The 18,955-nt window shown below is 38.5% G+C and overlaps 1 protein-coding gene across 1 annotated transcript in view; it reads right to left on the reverse strand.

Moving 5' to 3' along the window:
* Positions 1-18,955, reverse strand: part of otogl (otogelin-like) — a 73,051-nt gene that overhangs the window by 52,255 nt on the left and 1,841 nt on the right. Inside the window, exons 3-11 of the mRNA XM_088923690.1 lie at positions 18,766-18,814; positions 17,624-17,705; positions 16,519-16,611; positions 10,252-10,406; positions 9,360-9,481; positions 7,578-7,783; positions 6,553-6,677; positions 5,750-5,856; positions 2,409-2,515 (exon numbers count right to left, since the gene is read on the reverse strand). Of these exons, the coding sequence (XP_088779816.1) occupies positions 2,409-2,515; positions 5,750-5,856; positions 6,553-6,677; positions 7,578-7,783; positions 9,360-9,481; positions 10,252-10,406; positions 16,519-16,611; positions 17,624-17,705; positions 18,766-18,814 (1,046 nt within the window). The remainder of the gene's footprint in view (positions 1-2,408; positions 2,516-5,749; positions 5,857-6,552; positions 6,678-7,577; positions 7,784-9,359; positions 9,482-10,251; positions 10,407-16,518; positions 16,612-17,623; positions 17,706-18,765; positions 18,815-18,955) is intronic.

An 18,955-nucleotide genomic window follows, 5' to 3' on the forward strand; every position in this document is an offset into this window, starting at 1 on the left:
GGCCTAGGGGTGTTCATTTTCCAACTGCATGTTCACCATAATCAGTGCTGTGTACATGGCCTCTGTCCTATTTAAGAGAAGAGCATTCCCCGTCACCTGGGATTTGAATGTTTTCTGCTTTTCATTGAAATGGGTGGAGTGGAGTCACTGTGGCTAAGAGACATCCTACTCCGTTGGGCCCCTGAGCAAGGCCCTTAACCCCAACTGCTCCAGGGGCGCTGTATAAATGGCTAACGCTGCGCTCTGACCCCAAGCTTCTCTCCCTGTCTGTGTGTCTCATGGAGAGCAAGCTGGGGTATGCGAGAAGACAAATTCCTAATGCAAGAAATTGTATATGGCTAATAAAGTTGTCTTATCTTAAATGCATTGCGTTTGTGGGTTTCAGGCAGCATTCACGTCCCTTTTATGCAGAAATAATATTTGTTAGAACATCGATCTCTTGTCAAAGAAGCAGAGAAAATTAATATAAACAACCAATCCATAATAATAGACATTACTGGAGGGATGATGAGATTTGAGTCAGGTTCGGAAGTGATCTGTCAATATAGTTATCAGCTGTATTCCAAATGAGACAGAATAATCAAAAGTTTAATCAAGAATTTAAGAACAACTAACCTTATTCTATGATTAGAAGTGGTTTTAATTAACAAACCATACACATTGTCTTGCCGGTTTATTAAATACATAGTCACGGGGAACTGAAGCCTATCCTGGCAAGCAGTGGGTTCAAAGCAGGATACACCCTGGATGGGACACATCACACTGCACACACAGACACACACATGCACACAGAAATGCTCCAGGGCCAATTGTCCCAGAAGCCAATTAACCCACCAGTATATCTTTGGACCTGGCTGTGGTGTACCCGCTGCCAGCCAGACTTAGACGAGCGCTGCAAGGGATGATCTTCAATTTCGTCTGGAGAGGCAGGTATGAGTACATCACAAGAAACCGGATGTGCCAGCCGGTCGAGGAAGGGGGAAGAGATGTCCCGCATTTCCCCCTGAAACCATCCTATTCTGCAACCTCTGCCGGGCGCTGCAGGAGCCCATCAGCCACAAGTACCAGGACTTTGTCAGGCTGTGGTTCTCCTTCCCGATGAGGCACCTGGTCCAGTGGACAAACACCGGACCAAAAGCAGACAGGCGACCAGAGGCCTTCACCCATGCTGTCAAGTGGAGCCAGAGGTACGAGGCCACTAGACAGCCAGAGCTCTAAAACAACCACAGAGCCCTGCTTTACAAGGAGGTGAGGGGACAGCTGGTCACCGAAGAAAGGCTGCGGGTTCCCAGAGAAGTCTGGGAAAAGACGCAGCCGAAAGCACTAGACAACACACTTAAGGACCTTAACTGGATGGCCGTGCACAAGAGGCTAGTGACCAGAGAGGTTCTATACAGACACTCGATCACCAGGAATCCGCACTGCCCCCGGGACACCAAAGCTGATGGAAAGTGGTCAAAGCGGTGTGGGGCAGAATGGACAACACCATGCAACTCCTGGGAGTGAGAACGGTGCTCGGTTACCAGAGCATCCTACTGGGGCTAGCACCTACCGGATTGGACAAAGGGACACACTACTTGCTTTGGCTGCTGGTGTCCCTGATCAAACAAGGCGTGGAGGAGCGGGGAGCGGACCTCAGAGGGAGGATGAAGTGCGACGTTGCCTAATGGCGAGGGAGCGCTGGAAGGGACTTTGGGCCCTGTACAGGGACAAAAGTGCAAATCCTTGTCCCCTGAGCTGCTGCTCTGCAGTTTCAGAGCCGGGACAGGGAAATGGCCTGGACAAAAGCAAGTCGCAGGGCTTGGAGGAACTCTTTCATTGCACAAATACAGCCCTACCATCCACTTGCACTGATTGATAATGGATAATCACCTCATTCGGAAAGTTTTTATTTGATGATAGTTTGATATTTTATTAGAACGTGTACTGATTGTGAGATGTTTTTCTTTGAAATAAAATGTATTTTGATAGAAAGAAATATAATTGAACTATGGGAGGAGACCAAAGCACACAGAGGAAACCCATACAAACACAAGACGAACATACAAACAGCATCACACAGACAGCATCACCAGTCCAGAACAGAACCCAGAGCCCCAGAGCAGCGAGGCAGGAATGCTAACAACTGCACCACCATGACACCCAATTAGCAAACCAAATCAATTCAAAATACATTTTTTACACAGAAAATAATGTGCTAGTATCTCCACGTTTTGATTTGATCTCAGTGCTCACCAACTATTCCTTGCCAGGCCAGGATGTGCATCCCCTAGTTTTAGTTGCAAGACAATGGACAACAAAATAATTATCTTTGAAAGTTACTTTTCATACCAAGTAGTTATTAGAAAAGTTTTCAGTACATAACAAAGCACTGTCTTCCCAGACTGGATGGCGAATGATTTACTTACTGCAAGCGGGGAAGTTCTCCCTCCATTCACGCACAGGATAGCCCACATGGGAACAGGCCCTGGCATATTCTGTTAGAGCTCGACAGAATGTGTCGTCATCATCTGACCTGTTAAAAAAAGTTTGTGAGATTAGTATACTCAAATTGGGGTCATTAGCAGTGTGACAAAGTGATCTATACTAGTACCCATGCTCTTCCTAATGTATATCTGTTACGACCCCAAGTGTCTAAGGGTACAGGGGTGTAACATTTAGGATAATTCTTTTGGAAACAGGTGGGTTCTGGTGAGGGACTAGGAAGCGTGATGACAAAGGTGGGTGAAAAAGTGATGATTTTAAGTTGAACAAGTGACTGGTAAGACACGATAACACACAGGGGTAAGGGAACTAGAGTGGTGACAAAGAAAAGAAAATAAACAAAATGGAGCTGGCTAGGACAGTAAGGGAAAGCTAATCTGACAACAAAAGAAAACCCGAAACACACGGTCTTCAGGGTCTTCAACACCCTAGCTAACCTCCACTGACTACCCAAAACCATACAAGACAAAATGGCACTCATCCGTACTAAACTAGTGTTATTAATACAAAGTCAACTAAGTGTGTAGAATGTACCCAACAACCTAAACTAACCTTATACACAAAAGTTCACACAAAAACACAAGTGAACTAGGAATATAAATAAGGGAAAACGAGAGTAATCAACAGGAACAGGGTACAAAAGAAGACAAAGGTTGAACATGTAACACGTTAGGGCAAAGTAATGGCAAAACAAGGATAAACACACAAACAAACAAAAGTACAAAGAAACGAACAGAAACCAACAAAACAACAAAGCCGAAGCTATACGAAAAACACACACACACAAAACAAAAAAACAATCCAACAAAGCTGAAGCAAAAGCGAAGCGATAACCAAAGCGAAACGAAGCAAAGCGAAACGAAGCAAAGCGAAACGAAGCAAAGCGAAACCAAACAGGACCGAAGTCAAACAAAAGGCCCTTCCTTCAGAAAACCTCCATGTTATATAGTGAATAAGATGCAGTCTGATTGGGTGAGAGGGTGATTGAGGATGATGTCATATGGAACAGTGGGGTAATGGTGGGCCAATGGGGAAGGGAGAACAATTAAAGGTCAGCAGTGTGGAACATAACAACAAAAACACACATAGACCACACACTGGGACGTAACAATATCAATGACCTAATTTTTGGTTCAGTTAAGTTTGTGCCAAATTAAAAGGATTAGCAAACACAGTTGCATTACATGCTGAAAAGGAAATTCAAAAATAAATACAATCCAAGAATGGGAAAAAATCTGGCAAATGACACACAATGCATTCAAGTGCAAGGTTTTACATGCAGGTAACAAAAACATAAACTATACAATGGAAATGCTTAGACAGAAGAAAGTGTTTATGAAAAAGACTAAGGTGTTCATAACTGACACATTGTTTAAATCTCCTATGCAATGTGGGGAAGCAACTAAAAGGTTATATAATAGTTGCAATAATAGTAATAATATAGTAGTAATAATAGCGTACAATTTTCATCAACACAATATACTGTAGGAAAGACATTACTGCTCTGGAATCAGTCCAAAGAACAGCAACCAGAAACATTCTAGGGCTTAAGGGAATGACCTACACTGACAACCCAAAAGAACTGTACTTGGACGTATATTTAAAACCGATAACAGGTGGCACTTCTTTACCAATAAGTCTATCGGTGTACAGAACTAGCTAAACAATCAAGTTGTTTAAGCTGATACCCTGGTTTCTATCAAGAAACAACTTTATAAGATTCTTGGATCAATTAGCTACTAACTACCAAATGCGCTAGATGAATCAAATGGCCTCCTCTCATTCAAAAAATTATCCAAACCATTATACCAACGCAATGAAGCAAACTGGCATTTAACATGATTATATGTGACCAGCTATAATCATGCAGCTATATAACCCTGCAGCTCACAACTGGTAACACACTGAAGCTCAGCAGGTGTGAGCCTGGTCAATACCTGGATGTGAGACCTCCTGGGAAAAACTAAGGTTGCTGCTGGAAGAGATGTTAGTGGGACCAGTAAGTCTGTGTGGGTCCGAATACCACAGTAAAGTGATTGGGACACTATACTGTAAAATGGCGCTGTCCTTCGGAAGAGATGTAAAACTGAGGTCCTGACTCTCTGTGGCTATTACAAAAAATCCCAGGGTGTTTCTTGAAAAGAGTAGGACTGTTCTGGTCAAATTTTCCCCAGGCCTTTATCAATCATGACCTCCTAATAATCCCCATCTATGAACAGTCTTCATCACTCTGTTCTCCTCCCCGCTAATAGCTGATGTGTGGTGAGCAGACTGGCACACTATGGTTGCTGTCGCATCATCCAGGTGGATGCTGCACATTGGTGGTGGTGGAGGGGATCCCCATTACCCGCAAAGCACTTTGAGTGGAGTGTCCATAAAAGCACTATATAAGTGTAAGCAATTATTACTAAATGCCTTAGAGCTTGTGCTAAACAAACTTCACCTACAGTCTCTATAACCTTTAAGTCTAGTGACAAAACACTGCACATATTCTCTAAGTAATGCATTATTTACTAGTTTATCAGTATTCTTTTTTATTCTACATCTGTCAGTTTGTAATTGTAGGGATACAGTTTAGTGCTTAAGAAACTCTACCAAAAGCTGAGGTCATATCCACAAAGCAGGCAGAGCACACTGAGTAGATATAAGACCTGTCTCTACTTCTCTTTGCATTGTTCCCTTCTGTGAGTGAACCACCTACTCAAAGAAGTATGCAGTGTTTATTTTTTTTTGCACACAAACTGACTGCTTTTCATTTAGGCTTCACATTGCTGCCAAGGTCGTTGCCGATGAGGGCCCTGGGCTGCTTTCATTTGTCAGAGCTGTGAGCCACCACACCTTTGACGCAGACCACAGCCAACGTGGCTAAAGAAATGGCAAAAACGTCCACGCACAAATTCCACATGCTTTGTTCTCTCAGTCATTCTTCGGGCATCAGACGTTTTGAAAAGGTTTCAATCAGCAACAAACTAGCATTCCTTTATGATTTCAGGCTTTGAAGCAGCCCAAGAGGCCATTTAATTATTTTCCTCAATAAATATAATCCCTTCATTGGAAAAAGCTCCCCTGGGAAATATCTGCATTGAGGTGGAGCCAGATTTGAGACAATGTGGACATGGGTTGTTTTAATTATTGCGCAGATTAAAGTTTACTACTATGACAAGTTATGGCCCTCAAAAAATACTATGATGAGGTGGGGGGGCAACTATTAAGCAGGACTGAGGGTAGCCTAAAGAACAGGCTTAAGAACAACATGCTGACTTACAGACAAAGGTCACTGACACAGCTGGCGACATAGGGGTTGGGATCGATGTTGTCATGACAGGAGAGGAAGGGGAAAAACAGGAGGGCACTGCACTTCTCAGAAGCATCCTGTTCAAAACCAAGAGAACAGACAAGTACTGAATAATAGAATTAAAGGATTTATACATTATTGATAATGATGATGATTATTTAGGATTAACCATTATTATTGAAAGGTTTCCTTACAAATATAATCATGGCAACTTGCAGGAGGTGTTGGACGACTCTCACTGTTATGCCATTAATTGGGTTTCTGAACCCTTAGCCCTTGAATACAACTGATGTTCAATACTGCTTGACTGTATAAATGTTTTTGTGTTCAGATCCATCCCAATTGACTTCATTGGCTCCAGCATGCAAACCAGTCTGTTTGCAAACTGACTGTTCTTCATCTATGGCTGTATCTTTTGCACATCAGTGGCACAATCAGTGCTAGCCCCGACATTACATCAAGAAATAAAAAAATACATTAAAATACATTACTTTGTTTTTCTAAGATTATGCATTGGTAGTGAGAATAAAGGATACAATCAATGACAGTTCTCATTTAGTAGACAAGGTCTAAATAAATGAAACTAATTTGTTTATGGAGATTTCAGACAAAAATGCCCTCCTTAAACTGTGTAGCAATAAATTCAAACAGAGCTTCCAGATTTAAAAAAAAATAGAATGGGATGTCTTTTTTCTATAAGTCTTTCATTGAGCATATTTCAGTTTAACCACTGAGAAAGCCAATATATTGTGTTTGAAGCCAATACAGCTTACTTCCATATCAGACTCCCTTTTGCAAGGACTAGGAAAATCTTCTTCGACAGTTTCACAGAGATTGTCATGCGGCAGTTCCACAGCCCAGCTATTTCCAAATTGGGCAATGTCTTCTGTCAGCACACCTGTGACAAAAAGTTATTCTTTTGAATAATCATCACCCAAAAAATATCATTCTGACACAAAGTACAGCTCTGAATATCTGGCTGAAAATTCATTTTAAAAAGTATTTATTTCAAAATTATAATCATAATTATCATTCCTTTTTCATTTCCACATCACGTCTGTGCATTCTGTCATCTGTTCTGAGTGAAATTAATCCACTGTCTACAGGGGAGCCGGAGCCTATCCCAACAAGCAATGCCCACAAGGCAGGACAGACTCTGGAAGTGACACCAGTCAATCGCAGGGCACAAGCACAGAAACAAACACGTACACATGTACACCAGTGCTAATTTTACCAGCAGACAATTAACCGACCAGTATGGCTTTGGACTGTGGGAGGAAACCTGAGCACTTGGCGAAAACCCATGCAAACACGGGGAGAACATGCAAACTCCACGAAGATAGCACCCCAGGTCCAGAAATGAACTCAGAACTCAAGAGCCCCAGCACTGAAGGGCAGCAATTCTACCCACTGTGCCACTGTGCCATCCCAGTTTTGATAATAATAATAATAATAATGAATGCTCATTCCTGTTCAAAATCCATAATGTCATGCAGTTTACCTATGCATTTCCATTGCTTTCCAAAGTTATAATATTTAATATGATTTTAACTTCTTCTGATTAATTCATGAAAGTACATCTTGAATTTCTTTAAGAACTGTAAATCTCAACTTTCACTAAGTCTAGGGTTAGGATGAAACCATTCCCCTACATCAATCAGACATAACAAAGACAATGGAAATTATCTGTTTAAATGCAGGATTTCAATCAGGTGAACAGCAGTTCTCACTAAAGAAATAATCGCATGCAATTTGGTGATGAATGAATGGATAACTACTGCCGGCCTATTTGTCTTACTGTAGCTGGTGGTGAGATCATCTGTTCCTTCATCATTGTAGTTTCCACAGAGCCCACAAGGCCTGCCTTTGTGCTCCTCTGTCATTTTGATATACACTCCAGAGCCCCCATCCCAGGCCAAGGAAAACCCAAAGGTGCTTTTTACCAGGATGTAGTCTGCCAGTCTCTCAATGAACACATTTCGAATGGTCTGGGGTAATGTCAGCCTGTCAAAAACACACATCATCACAGGATAAGCACCCACACTGCCAGGTTTGTAACACAAAAATCATAGTAATCACATTTATTGTTAATAGATCATTTCAATTCACTGCTAAAGTCTTTGTAATGTGATTTAAACCATTCTAAAACAAATCCGGGAGTGTAAGTAACATACATGTATTGCTCCACTAATGTGTGTATTTGCTATCTATACAGCTGACTATAAATACTGTATGCCTCTCTGTTACTTTTTCAGTATTAACAATTCAAAGTCAAATGGTCTGTTCAGATGATCTTCTACTTTAGCTACTGTATATACTGCTAGTATTGTTTTACTTTGGTGCTTCAACTACTACAATTACCCTCATGAGCAAACAAACACCCAAGACAATCTTCATAAACTTTACGAAGCCACGACAAAGAAAACTAGGAAACAGGTGTCAATTAAAGAAACTTCATGATACTTTTTCGCCATTAGAAAGTCATTAGTGACTGTTATAATTTCAAGCACCTCTAAAGCCACATCAGGCTCCCTGGTTTGAGATTGGAAATAACCCAAGATATTTTACCTGTCTTTTGAATAAATCAGTAATTTTTTTGCAAAGACATTGGCTTTCTGTATTGGGATCAAATGACACCCACAGGGTCACTCACTAAAGTACGGTCAAAGGAGGAATTTGAACATACAACTTGTTCTCTTGCCCAAGCCTGTATACACTTCCTCTTGGAATGCTGAATTTTAATACTGCTGTATTGTGAGACTCCTCTTACTCGCAGCAAAATGAACTGACCAAAGAAATCCCATGGGCAGACAGTTATACTGAAATCCTCAACCTCCTTCAAAATGGGTCACTGCACCTTCACAATTCAACTTATTTGATCGTTAGCTTGCTTTCATAAAGAAATATCTTAGCACTTTTCAGTGCACAGAAGTAAGTTCATACCCATAGACTGATAAGTCTGTTTATTTTTAATACCTGGAAGGTTAATCCCATATCTTGCACCTATTTTTGTAAAATATACTGAATCTGCTAATTAAAGCACTTTTAAAACCCTGCTCATGCAAATGTGACCTAATGAGCCTGTTCAAAATACTCAGAGGCATCAAACTATTAAACAAACATGTTAATATACACAAGAATATATATATATATCAATATGTAGCACTGGCACATATGTACAGTACATATAAAAATGTTTTTTTTATGACAGAATAACATTAGATCATTGTTAAATTGAGGTAGTCGAGACTTGATGGTTTTGCTGCGTGTGTAACACTAAAGATCTCAGCAGCACACCATCATCAATAATGCTGTGAAAAACATTTGGTTGCTTAACCATACTGGAAAATGAATTGTGTCATTTTCAACTTGGTTAGAACTGTAAATAACTCATCCTGTAATTTAACGTATAGCGTTACTTTTGAAATGCGAGTTGAGCAATCCTGTCTTAATGAAAAAGTGGGGAAGACAGCCTTCTCCACCCCCTTGCTACTGCACTTATCCCTTCTCCTTTCTTCTCCTCTGTGAGTTTGCTAAAACTGTCGATTCCTCATTTCCTTCTTTTCTCCCTGGCAGTCACCTGATGCCACCTTTCTTGACTTCATAGCCGGTAATTTGGATCTCCTCCTCGTTGGGGAAGTACAGGCTGAGAGATCTGAGACAGGAGTACACTGAGTCTTCACAGTGCCGGCTGTTATGAACCTGAAAATTAGTGAGAAAATAATTTACCGGGGATTATCCATGGACCCCAGAGGATTTCTAGAGTTCAGCTCAAATTAAAATGATGTGCTTTCAAAAACACCTGCAAGCGTGGTTCACCTAAATCTGAATCCTTCATATACAGAACATTTATGTGGATAATAACATAGCTGTAATCCTTAGAGGTGCATTAGTCGATTATGCTGTTAAATTACACATTATGGAAATGCTAAAAAGAATCTCTTTATTAAAAATAAATTGCAAGGGTATAAACCAAAATTAAAAGATTAAATAAAATTCCAATGTAATTATATTCTTTAAAAATAAAGTTTAAAAGAAATACTCCATCCAGATATCAGTAGCTAATACAGGATATGAGGAATCTTTAATTTGTTCACCTCAAAAATAAGAAATCCTTTCACACTTTCTTGTGAAAGAAGCCCAGGCAGAATATTTGTAGCAAGGATTCTTTCCAAAATACACTGCAAACATTTCCTCAGAGTAAATCTGTACAGTTTCAGCATACACCCACTTGACTGCATTAAAAAACATGTACTGTACCTTATCTTTTATTAATTGTTAAAATTAAATGCAGTGCTTTACAATTTTAACTGTCCAAATGTTTAAACCTCAGTTAAAAATGGAATGTCATTATATTCAGCAAGCAATTTTATTTTTTTTTAAATGATATGAAATATAAATGAAGTCTCAATGCTTTTTAAAGTTCTACTTTTTTTAGAAACAAAAAATGTTCAATTTTATAAGGGATATACCCATATTGTGTACTGCGGTTCTGTCGTGTGGCAGTCTTTGGCAAGAATGTATGAACATCTTCCTGGAAAGTAATAGTAAATGCCATCAAACGTTTCAAAGTGGTATTGTCCCCATGATCTGCAGATGCCATCCCTGTCCTCTCCATTGTTGGGGACTGAAAAAAACAATAAAAACATAAAAAAAACATTTACTGAAGTTGGCAATGCATGTTTTTAAAGCAATGCAGCTGAGAACACTGAAAATAGCATTCTTGTATATGTCTGTTAATATATCATTAAAACATTTAAAAATCTACTCCTCCCACTTTCAAACACAATCCACAGTACTGAAGACTGAATAATCTTAGGCACACAAGAACATACAAATGAGACTGAAAGCTCTACAAATCACAATAAATGCTCCAATGACTTTGCACCATTGACTGAAAAAGTCAATACTAACAGGCGATGGCAATTACTAGTTACTAAAAAATGTAAGGTACTGTATGTGATGTCAAATGTCTATGATTTAAAAAAATAGGAGCAAAAAACAAAACGTTGGGATTTAACTCTACAGAAGAGAATCAAATCTGCCATTTCATTCCAGTATCTTGTAAAATTATACAAATTTCTTCCTTTTAAGTCTCATTTAATTGATTTACAAATGATGTAAAAAATATTTCAAGTGAGTATTTTTAATCAAGACTTCTATTCTCAAACTGAATACCTTTATGGGTGAAGTTAACCATGAAGAATTTATTTGTAAAAACTGCAAAGAAAAATCCAAAACTTAATATGATGTAATTGTCAACTAGAAAGACCAAGCAGCTTTCAAAAAAACACGGATAAAGTTGTAGAAAAGCACAGATCATAATAAATGTAGAAAAATTCAAATCCCTTTGAATACTGTGAAGGTGATCATTCAGAAGTGGAAGGTACATCACGCCACCCACATAATGTCAGGATGAACTTGAACGCCCTCCAAAATGAGCAGCCCAGATGACTGACATGGGAAGAAAGTTCCCATGAGTTAACAATAACTCAGTCCTTCCACAAAGCTGTCTTGTATGGCAGAATGTCAAACTCATCATTATTCCCAAATGGAGTTATCAATAAAGTTTTTACGTGATACTGCCAACAAATGACAAAAAGGGTGAGATGAAATCAAAATTGGAACTTTTTGGTCAAAACCAACACAGAACCCACATCACCCACTCAATATCATCCTTACTGTCAAGCAAGGTAGTGCCAGCATGTTGTAGCACTGCTGCTCATCAGTAAGGAAGCTTGTCAGGATTAAGGGGAAAATGGATGGAGGAAAATACACTAGAGAAAAGCCTACTTCAATCTGTTAAAGACTTAAACATTTCAGCAGGACAATGACCCAAGAGCACATGGCCAAAGCTATATTGCATTGGCTTAGCAAGACAAATGTGAATGTTCATGAGTGGCTTAGTCAAAGTCTTGACTTGAATCCAACAGAAAATCTGTCTAGACCACAAGACCTGAATATTGTTGTCAATACCCAGACAACTTGCAAAGAGGAAAGAGTAAAAAATGAAACAAAAAGATTCGTATTTGCTGCCAAATGTGCTTCCACCGAGTATTGACTCAGGAGGGTGAATACTTATGCAATCAACCTATTTTGTCATGTTGTCAAGTCAATCTTATGATTTTCAAACCCATCAAGATAAACTGATGGATTCCATTAGTGTACCTGGAAAACATTATTTTTTTTGTTCTTAAAGCTCTCAAGACAGCTGGCTTACAACTTGTTTGATATATTTTCTCTTATTGGAGCTCCCTCTGTTGCAGTATGGAAGAGAGTTTGCTAACAGTATTCTTTGAGCCACTAAGATTACTTACCTGAACTGAAAATTATGCACAGAAAGCCCCATTACAAGCAAAGCCAGGGCAGTGTCAAAAGGGTGAATCAAGATATTGAAAATACGATCTTGACAAGGATGCAGGATGCATAAAATGGACTGAAGGTCTAAGATTTTGTCCACTTAATGAATAATAGTGCCTACCATGCTGGTAAAAAGAGGTCACCTTATGAAGCTCTTTTTGGCTGTGAAATAAAATTGTGTTAAAACACATTGAATCTCCCACAATAATTTTTTAAAAATCTGGAATAGGAGGAGGAATTAGAAGAGATTGTTGACTTGACTGAGAATAATATCAGTGATGAGAGAGTGGATGAAACAGCTTCCCAAGCTCAACCCGAGCCCAGCACAACAACGGAAAAAAAAAATACTCAGAACACTATGCATCATCTGTGAGAAGTACGTCAAGTGATTTCATTATTGTGTGCGCTCCACAACTCAGCGGGACTTGACTGAGAATAATTTGAGTGATGAGAGAGTGGATGAAACAGCTTCCCAAGCTCAACCCGAGCCCAGCACAACAACGGAAAAAAAAATACTCGGAACACTATGCATCATCTGTGAGAAGTACGTCAAGTGATTTCATTATTGTGTGTGCTCCACAACTCAGCGGGCGTCATGCTCATCTGTGGCTATAATTTTAGTGAGGAAGAGGAGAAAGAAGGAACAGCTCACATGTTTTGTGCCTTCTATGTGTTCATGCCAAGGTTAATCTGGAGCAGCAAGCAAAGGAAATGAAAGGACAATTTGACAAGCCATTCCTGCCAGTTCAGTAAAGTGCAGCAGTTCATTGTTCTTGCTCCTGAGTGATGGGTTTTATCAGCTGCGCACAAGACAAGGAGTTTTGAAACAACTGCATACAGGATCACAGTTCACAGAACATCAGAAAGGATTCCTAGGATTAGAGGAAGTCCCTGTGGACAAAAAAATGTCTCTCAGATCAGCAGCTACTCAGCTACTGTATATACGGGGGGGACTGGACAAGGTTGTGTTAAGTGCATGTGCAAAAGAAAGGGCCAATCCATTAAATGTTTTTGTTTCAAATGCCATTCTAGTTTTGCTTGCTGCAATAAGTAAACATACTTTTGTAATAGTTTTGATTCATTAATTCAGTTCATTACAATATCAGCTCATTATTTTGGCAAAACATGCCATTATGTCGATATTTTTCACTCATATTTTGTCATATTAAAAATATATACTTTGTCTCAGTTAATTTAAGTTTTTTTCATATACTGCTGAATAATAGTTCACTAATTTGTTGACAACAAAGAGTATTATGTACATATTTTTCATTCACATATTGTTATTAAATATGAAAAACGTGCCTGTTTTTCTTACTAGCACTTTACCAAAGTTAATTTCAGTATTTCATACTGTATAATACCTAGGTATTTTATATAATAGTTAGTCAAAGGACTGAACATAGTATGTAAATACATTTCTTTCAAACTTTGCCAAAAACTGCCAGGCACTGTATAGATTGTTATGCATAGCCTGGATTTTATATTTTGCTAGTACATCATTTGTAATTTAACAAAACTGGAAATCATTGGAGGGAGTGAATACTTTTGCAACGCTCTGCATTCATGATATCCTGTAGTAACCACCTCCCTTTGTGTAATTATTTGACTGGGACTGTTATATTCAGCAAAGGAGATAACACAATATTTGCAGCTTGACCTCAGCCACACTCTATTCAGATCAGGCTGAAAGTCACTTTAATCTGTAAGGTATACCCAAATTTAATGAAACCAGCACTGCTCTGCTCATTTTCTAAGAATACACATTATAAAGCTCCCTTTGTTGTCTGCTGCAATATTTAAAGATTAAGGAAGCCAAAATGGTGATGGAATTTAATGCTGGCATATATTTAGTTTCAGTAAAAAAAGACAAGACATTGTGGCAAGTCAGCCACAATGAGTTCATGATATAGCATAACTTTTCTGAATATTCAGACTGAACAAAAGTACAGCAGGTGTTATGAGAGCCAATACTGAAATAGCAGTGATCGTAAGGTTTGCTGGCTAGGTCTTGAAGTAGATATTATAGTAACAACATTTATTAAGGAGAAAAAGAGTAGAGTGTTAACTGAAACTATAGGAGAGGAAAGGAGTAGAGTATGAGCTGAAACTGTAGGACAGGAAAGGAGTAGAGTATGAGCTGAAACTGTAGGAGAGGAAAGGAGCAGAGTATGAGCTGGAACTATAAGAGAGGAAAGGTATGAGTAGAGTATAAGGTAGAGTATGAGAGACTACGAGAGCAGTTTCTGTGAGTATGTGTTTGTCTGGCTATCATTCCCCTTTCACTGTATTGAAAATATAGCTATGCACATGTAATAAAAATGAAAATGTAGTTTAAATGTTGAACATGTGTTTTGTTTCAAATCATGGCTTGCCTCAGTGTGTCTGGTGTCTGCTTGATCCACCCAGCCACCTATAAGTTATTTGTTTTGTCAGTCCCCTGCCTACTAAATGCATGCATTAACCTGGTCAGCATGTCTTTGTACATTGGGAGGAATCCAAGGTGCTGTGAAAAAAACTCAGCAACGCACACTCATGGAATCGAACCCCGGACCTATGAATTATAAGACACCTACCTGTGCTATTAATGCAAGATATTTAAAAAAATCAACAACTCAAGAGTTTCAGGGTGTACTAAATTGTGTGGTTTGAGTTTGACGACAGAAACAAAGTTGAAGGTTGACATTGCATCCCTGGAGAATGATTGCATAACGATTAGTACCCTCTGAACACGCAACTGTTAAGAACTCTGGAAACACCAATCCTACAGTATGTATTTTCTGTTAAATAATAGGTTTTTTATCATATGTTCACAGGTAATACCAGATACAAAATACAGGAAAAAAAGCAATACAGTATACATTAATTATACAGTATACTGTATTACAATACATTAAATAAATATGTTTGACCTCATAATAAGAATTTCTTTACAAGCCGCCCATGCCAGCTCTTATGAAAACTATAGAAATACAACTAGAATAAGTAATACCATAAGTACTCATGAGAGAGTGGGCACAGCAAAATGACAAATCTCTTCTGCCAATACACTAAAAGCTGTCTCTGTTAAAAAATGCTGGCTCTATCATAATAAGCCATGCCAAGACCAAAATACACATCTACAATTTTTTTAGCATTTAATGGAAATGGCACTTAAGGATCTGAAGAAAGGATGTAATTGTTCTTAGTGCTGAGATGACAAACAATCTTCGAATATACTTCCTAAGACAATCTGATTATCTGAGTCCTGTTGAAAAGACTGAATGTGAAAGGTAGCCAGAATACAGGAGCCAATCACTTTTGCTGTGAGGAAGTAGTTTACCACAAGGCCACTCTTACAAAGGTTTACTGTGAAAATAGGGCAGCAGAATGGGGAGAAAAAAACACAGTGAAAGCACAGTAAAAGCATGGTGAATAATATAGTGTTATGGCAATGCACACTGGAAAAGGTGGGAGGCTATGGCAACACAAACTGTATGGTGTTAACATGGCACAACTGCAGAAAAACTTGCAATGCAAGGAAAATGCTCTTCGTAAACATCAATAAAGATGAGGCCTTTCATGAAGATGAGCAGCATGTTACGATTTTGGTCCATTTCAGAAAAGCACATGGCCTAAGATGACACAATTTACTGAGGAAAATCTTAAAATGCTATGAAATTGTTAACACTAAATACATATTAAGAGGTAGTTACTTATATTACAGTTAAAGGGATAACCTCCAATCTGAGAATACAACAGAATTATCTAATGATTCTATCCTGCATTAAGTAGATTTTAATAGTTTTCTGTTTATTGCTTTGGATATTCACCGGCTCTCTGGAGCTCTCCTTGCTGATATGATCAGTAATTATGTACTTGGCTGCTTTCTGAAGCTATTCATGAAATCAAGTAATGGATTTCCTTTTAAAGTTAATTGCAAACTCGATTTCATCTACATGATTGGGATGTATCAAATCTAAAATTATCACTTTAAACTACGGCATCATTTTTCATTTGATTTTCAAAATCCCACATTGCAATTATTACCATATTGTGTTGAAGGAAAAATACACAATTACTGACAATACAGTCTGTAGTATGGGTAGGTATGCAACCAGTTTAATAAACTCTTTACTGTCTCTGAGAAAAGGAAGTTTTGAAATGGGGACAGACATTGTTTTGTTCGGTACGATAGGCTACACGATAATTAGTATCACTAAGACGTATAACAACAGCACAAATTTATTTTTATTCTACTGAATGAATTCAAGGCAAGATTGTAACAAATACCGCATGGTTTTCAAAGAGGAAAATGCTGACTTTGTACTATACAAAGTGCAGTTCTTGGCATTCGTGTACATCCCTCTCATTGTTACAAAATGAATACTGGTACTCACTGATCTGACAACGGTCCCCTAGAGCCTGGAACTGGCTGCATTCGCAAAGACCACCACTCATGCACCAGCCTCCATTCAGGCAACTGCAGGATTCTGAAAGGCAGTACAATCAGTAGACTGTCAGACTCCACTTGCTCCCATCAAGAGCCTAGCCTTTACTTTCTCTAGGACAAACCGGATTGTGTCTTTGAATGTACCCTTAATTTACTCTCAACATTTTGAATACACATCCACCACGTCTCATTTCACACCACGTGGCATTTCATGTTTTACACATTACAACTGTCTCTTGCCCGAAAACAATTTATCCAAACAGTCAGACTCTTAAGATGACCGAACTGATGCTTTCAGGTATGCTAAAACCCGCAATTATAATGTCACTGATGACATCAGTTGAGATACACTATCCCATTCAGACCTTTATATCCACCTACATACAGGTAAATGGTTTAGTCAGTCTTCATTAAATTAGAAAATAAAAGCTCTGTTCATGGCAAAAACAGTTTTTGCTGTTACACAATAAAGTTAAAGCAAATGAGCTTCCAGTGATAACTCCACAGACTAAGCAAATACCTCAGTGAAACACAAAACCTAGAAAAAAGAGGGTCATTGTTAAAGGTGAGTGCAAGTCAGTGGCAATTAATGCTTTTAACTTTCTAGTCCACAATCTGTCTCCTGATTTTGTGTCACTTGTAAAACGAAAGGAGTCTCTCTTTCTAATGAACAGGTTTTCTCTGGAGGACTGCAAAACATGTTCTCTTGATTAATGTATTTCTGTAAAATGTTTCTGTAATGTTATGAAATAACAACAAAAAATATGCTATATAGATTCTCATATCTATTGTTTTTTTAAGCAGATTTGTTTTAAAATTTTCCCTGCTGAGTAAATACAGTTCATTAGTGATCTCATTGGATGAGGCCTGAGGTCGCTTGGTGTGGAGCTGGATTAGTCTTATAAGTTGACCACCCACAGCTAACAGACTATTAAAATTGTTATGAAAAAAATAAAAGCCACAGAGAAATATATTTTACATAACGAAGTTCTTCAGGTTTTACAAACATATGAAATAATTTCTTGATCAGCAGAGAGTGTTGAAAACCACACCTGACGATGCGTCGCGAGCCAGAGACCGGTTATGAATGATGCTTCTTTGCTGGCCAGGTTCAGACAGCAGTGGCCTTATCGTCTGTAATAATAATATGACAGAAATCGGAACTGACATTTCACAGGAAAAACACTTTACAAAAGATATTACCTGTTATACTGTATTTTATTCCAATAATAATAGCAAACAACTATGTTCTGTACTAAATAAGATTGAAAACGGTTTTTTTTCCACAAGAGAAAAGGGGGATAAATAGTCTGCTTTTTCTGATATGTTTTATTTGGAACACTTCATTTAAAAGGACAGCAAAATAATTTTAGAAATTTCATATATCATGAGATAAAATTAAGATTAATAAATAATTAATAAATTAATAAAATATTAGCAAGCCAATGGGAAACAACCCCCAGTAGCGGTTATTTGCATTGTTATAAAGACATTTCAGTTTGGTCTCATGTGTAATTGGCTTATTACTATAAATGGAATGCTAATAACTTTGTTATGAGTTTAAGTGAGAGTTGCAGTTATTTAGTACAGTTATTGTCATTTGCTCCTTTAAAACAATTGAATGAGAAAGTTTTTTTTTTATTTAATCATGTGCTATGGACTACCAGCCAGTGACATCTCTTATAATGAAATCTGTCTACAAAACAGGAAAAAAACACAAAGGGCAAAGGGTACCTCAAAAAGCCGTGAAATGCAGATACGTCTACAGTGACAAAAAGTTCTACAACTGTTCTGACTTTGTGAACACCCAGCTTTGAGGCACGTAGCAGTCAAGGTAAACTGGAAATGAAAAACGACACTCCTTTGAAACAGCGGGGAGGTCATTTTTTGCACTGAAGGAGGAATGACTAGGAGACAACACTGCAGTACCACAGACGTTTCTCATGGATTCCATTCAGGAAGGCTTCATCTTAAGCTTTCAAGAGCGAAGACTATAACTGTCATCTGAGAGTTGATCAACATGACTGTAGGCACCTGTTGACCAGGAACCAGTGGCAATGAGGCAGCTGGCTGCAAGAACCATCCTTTGAGCAGCTCGGCCATTTGTATGCTGCACACAAAGAGCTCTTTGTAAAATCAGGTGTGCTTCAATATTTTGGTGCCCTTTTTTCTCCTTTCTCTTAGGTATACCTACCCCTTCTCCGAAGAGATCTCGTTTCTGCCGAAGTGCATTAAACCTTTTCCTGGAAGGAACAAAAAGCAACTTGTACTATCAGAGGGCAAGGTGGCTTTTTAAGAAACCTAAGGCACCTACCCTACAATATGGATCATACACATACTATATGCCCACCTCTTCTCTAAGAAGATCTTTGATTTCAAAAGAT

The sequence above is a fragment of the Atractosteus spatula genome, chromosome 8 (genome assembly GCF_055471065.1).
Source record: "Atractosteus spatula isolate fAtrSpa1 chromosome 8, fAtrSpa1.hap1, whole genome shotgun sequence".
Lineage (NCBI taxonomy): Eukaryota > Metazoa > Chordata > Actinopteri > Semionotiformes > Lepisosteidae > Atractosteus > Atractosteus spatula.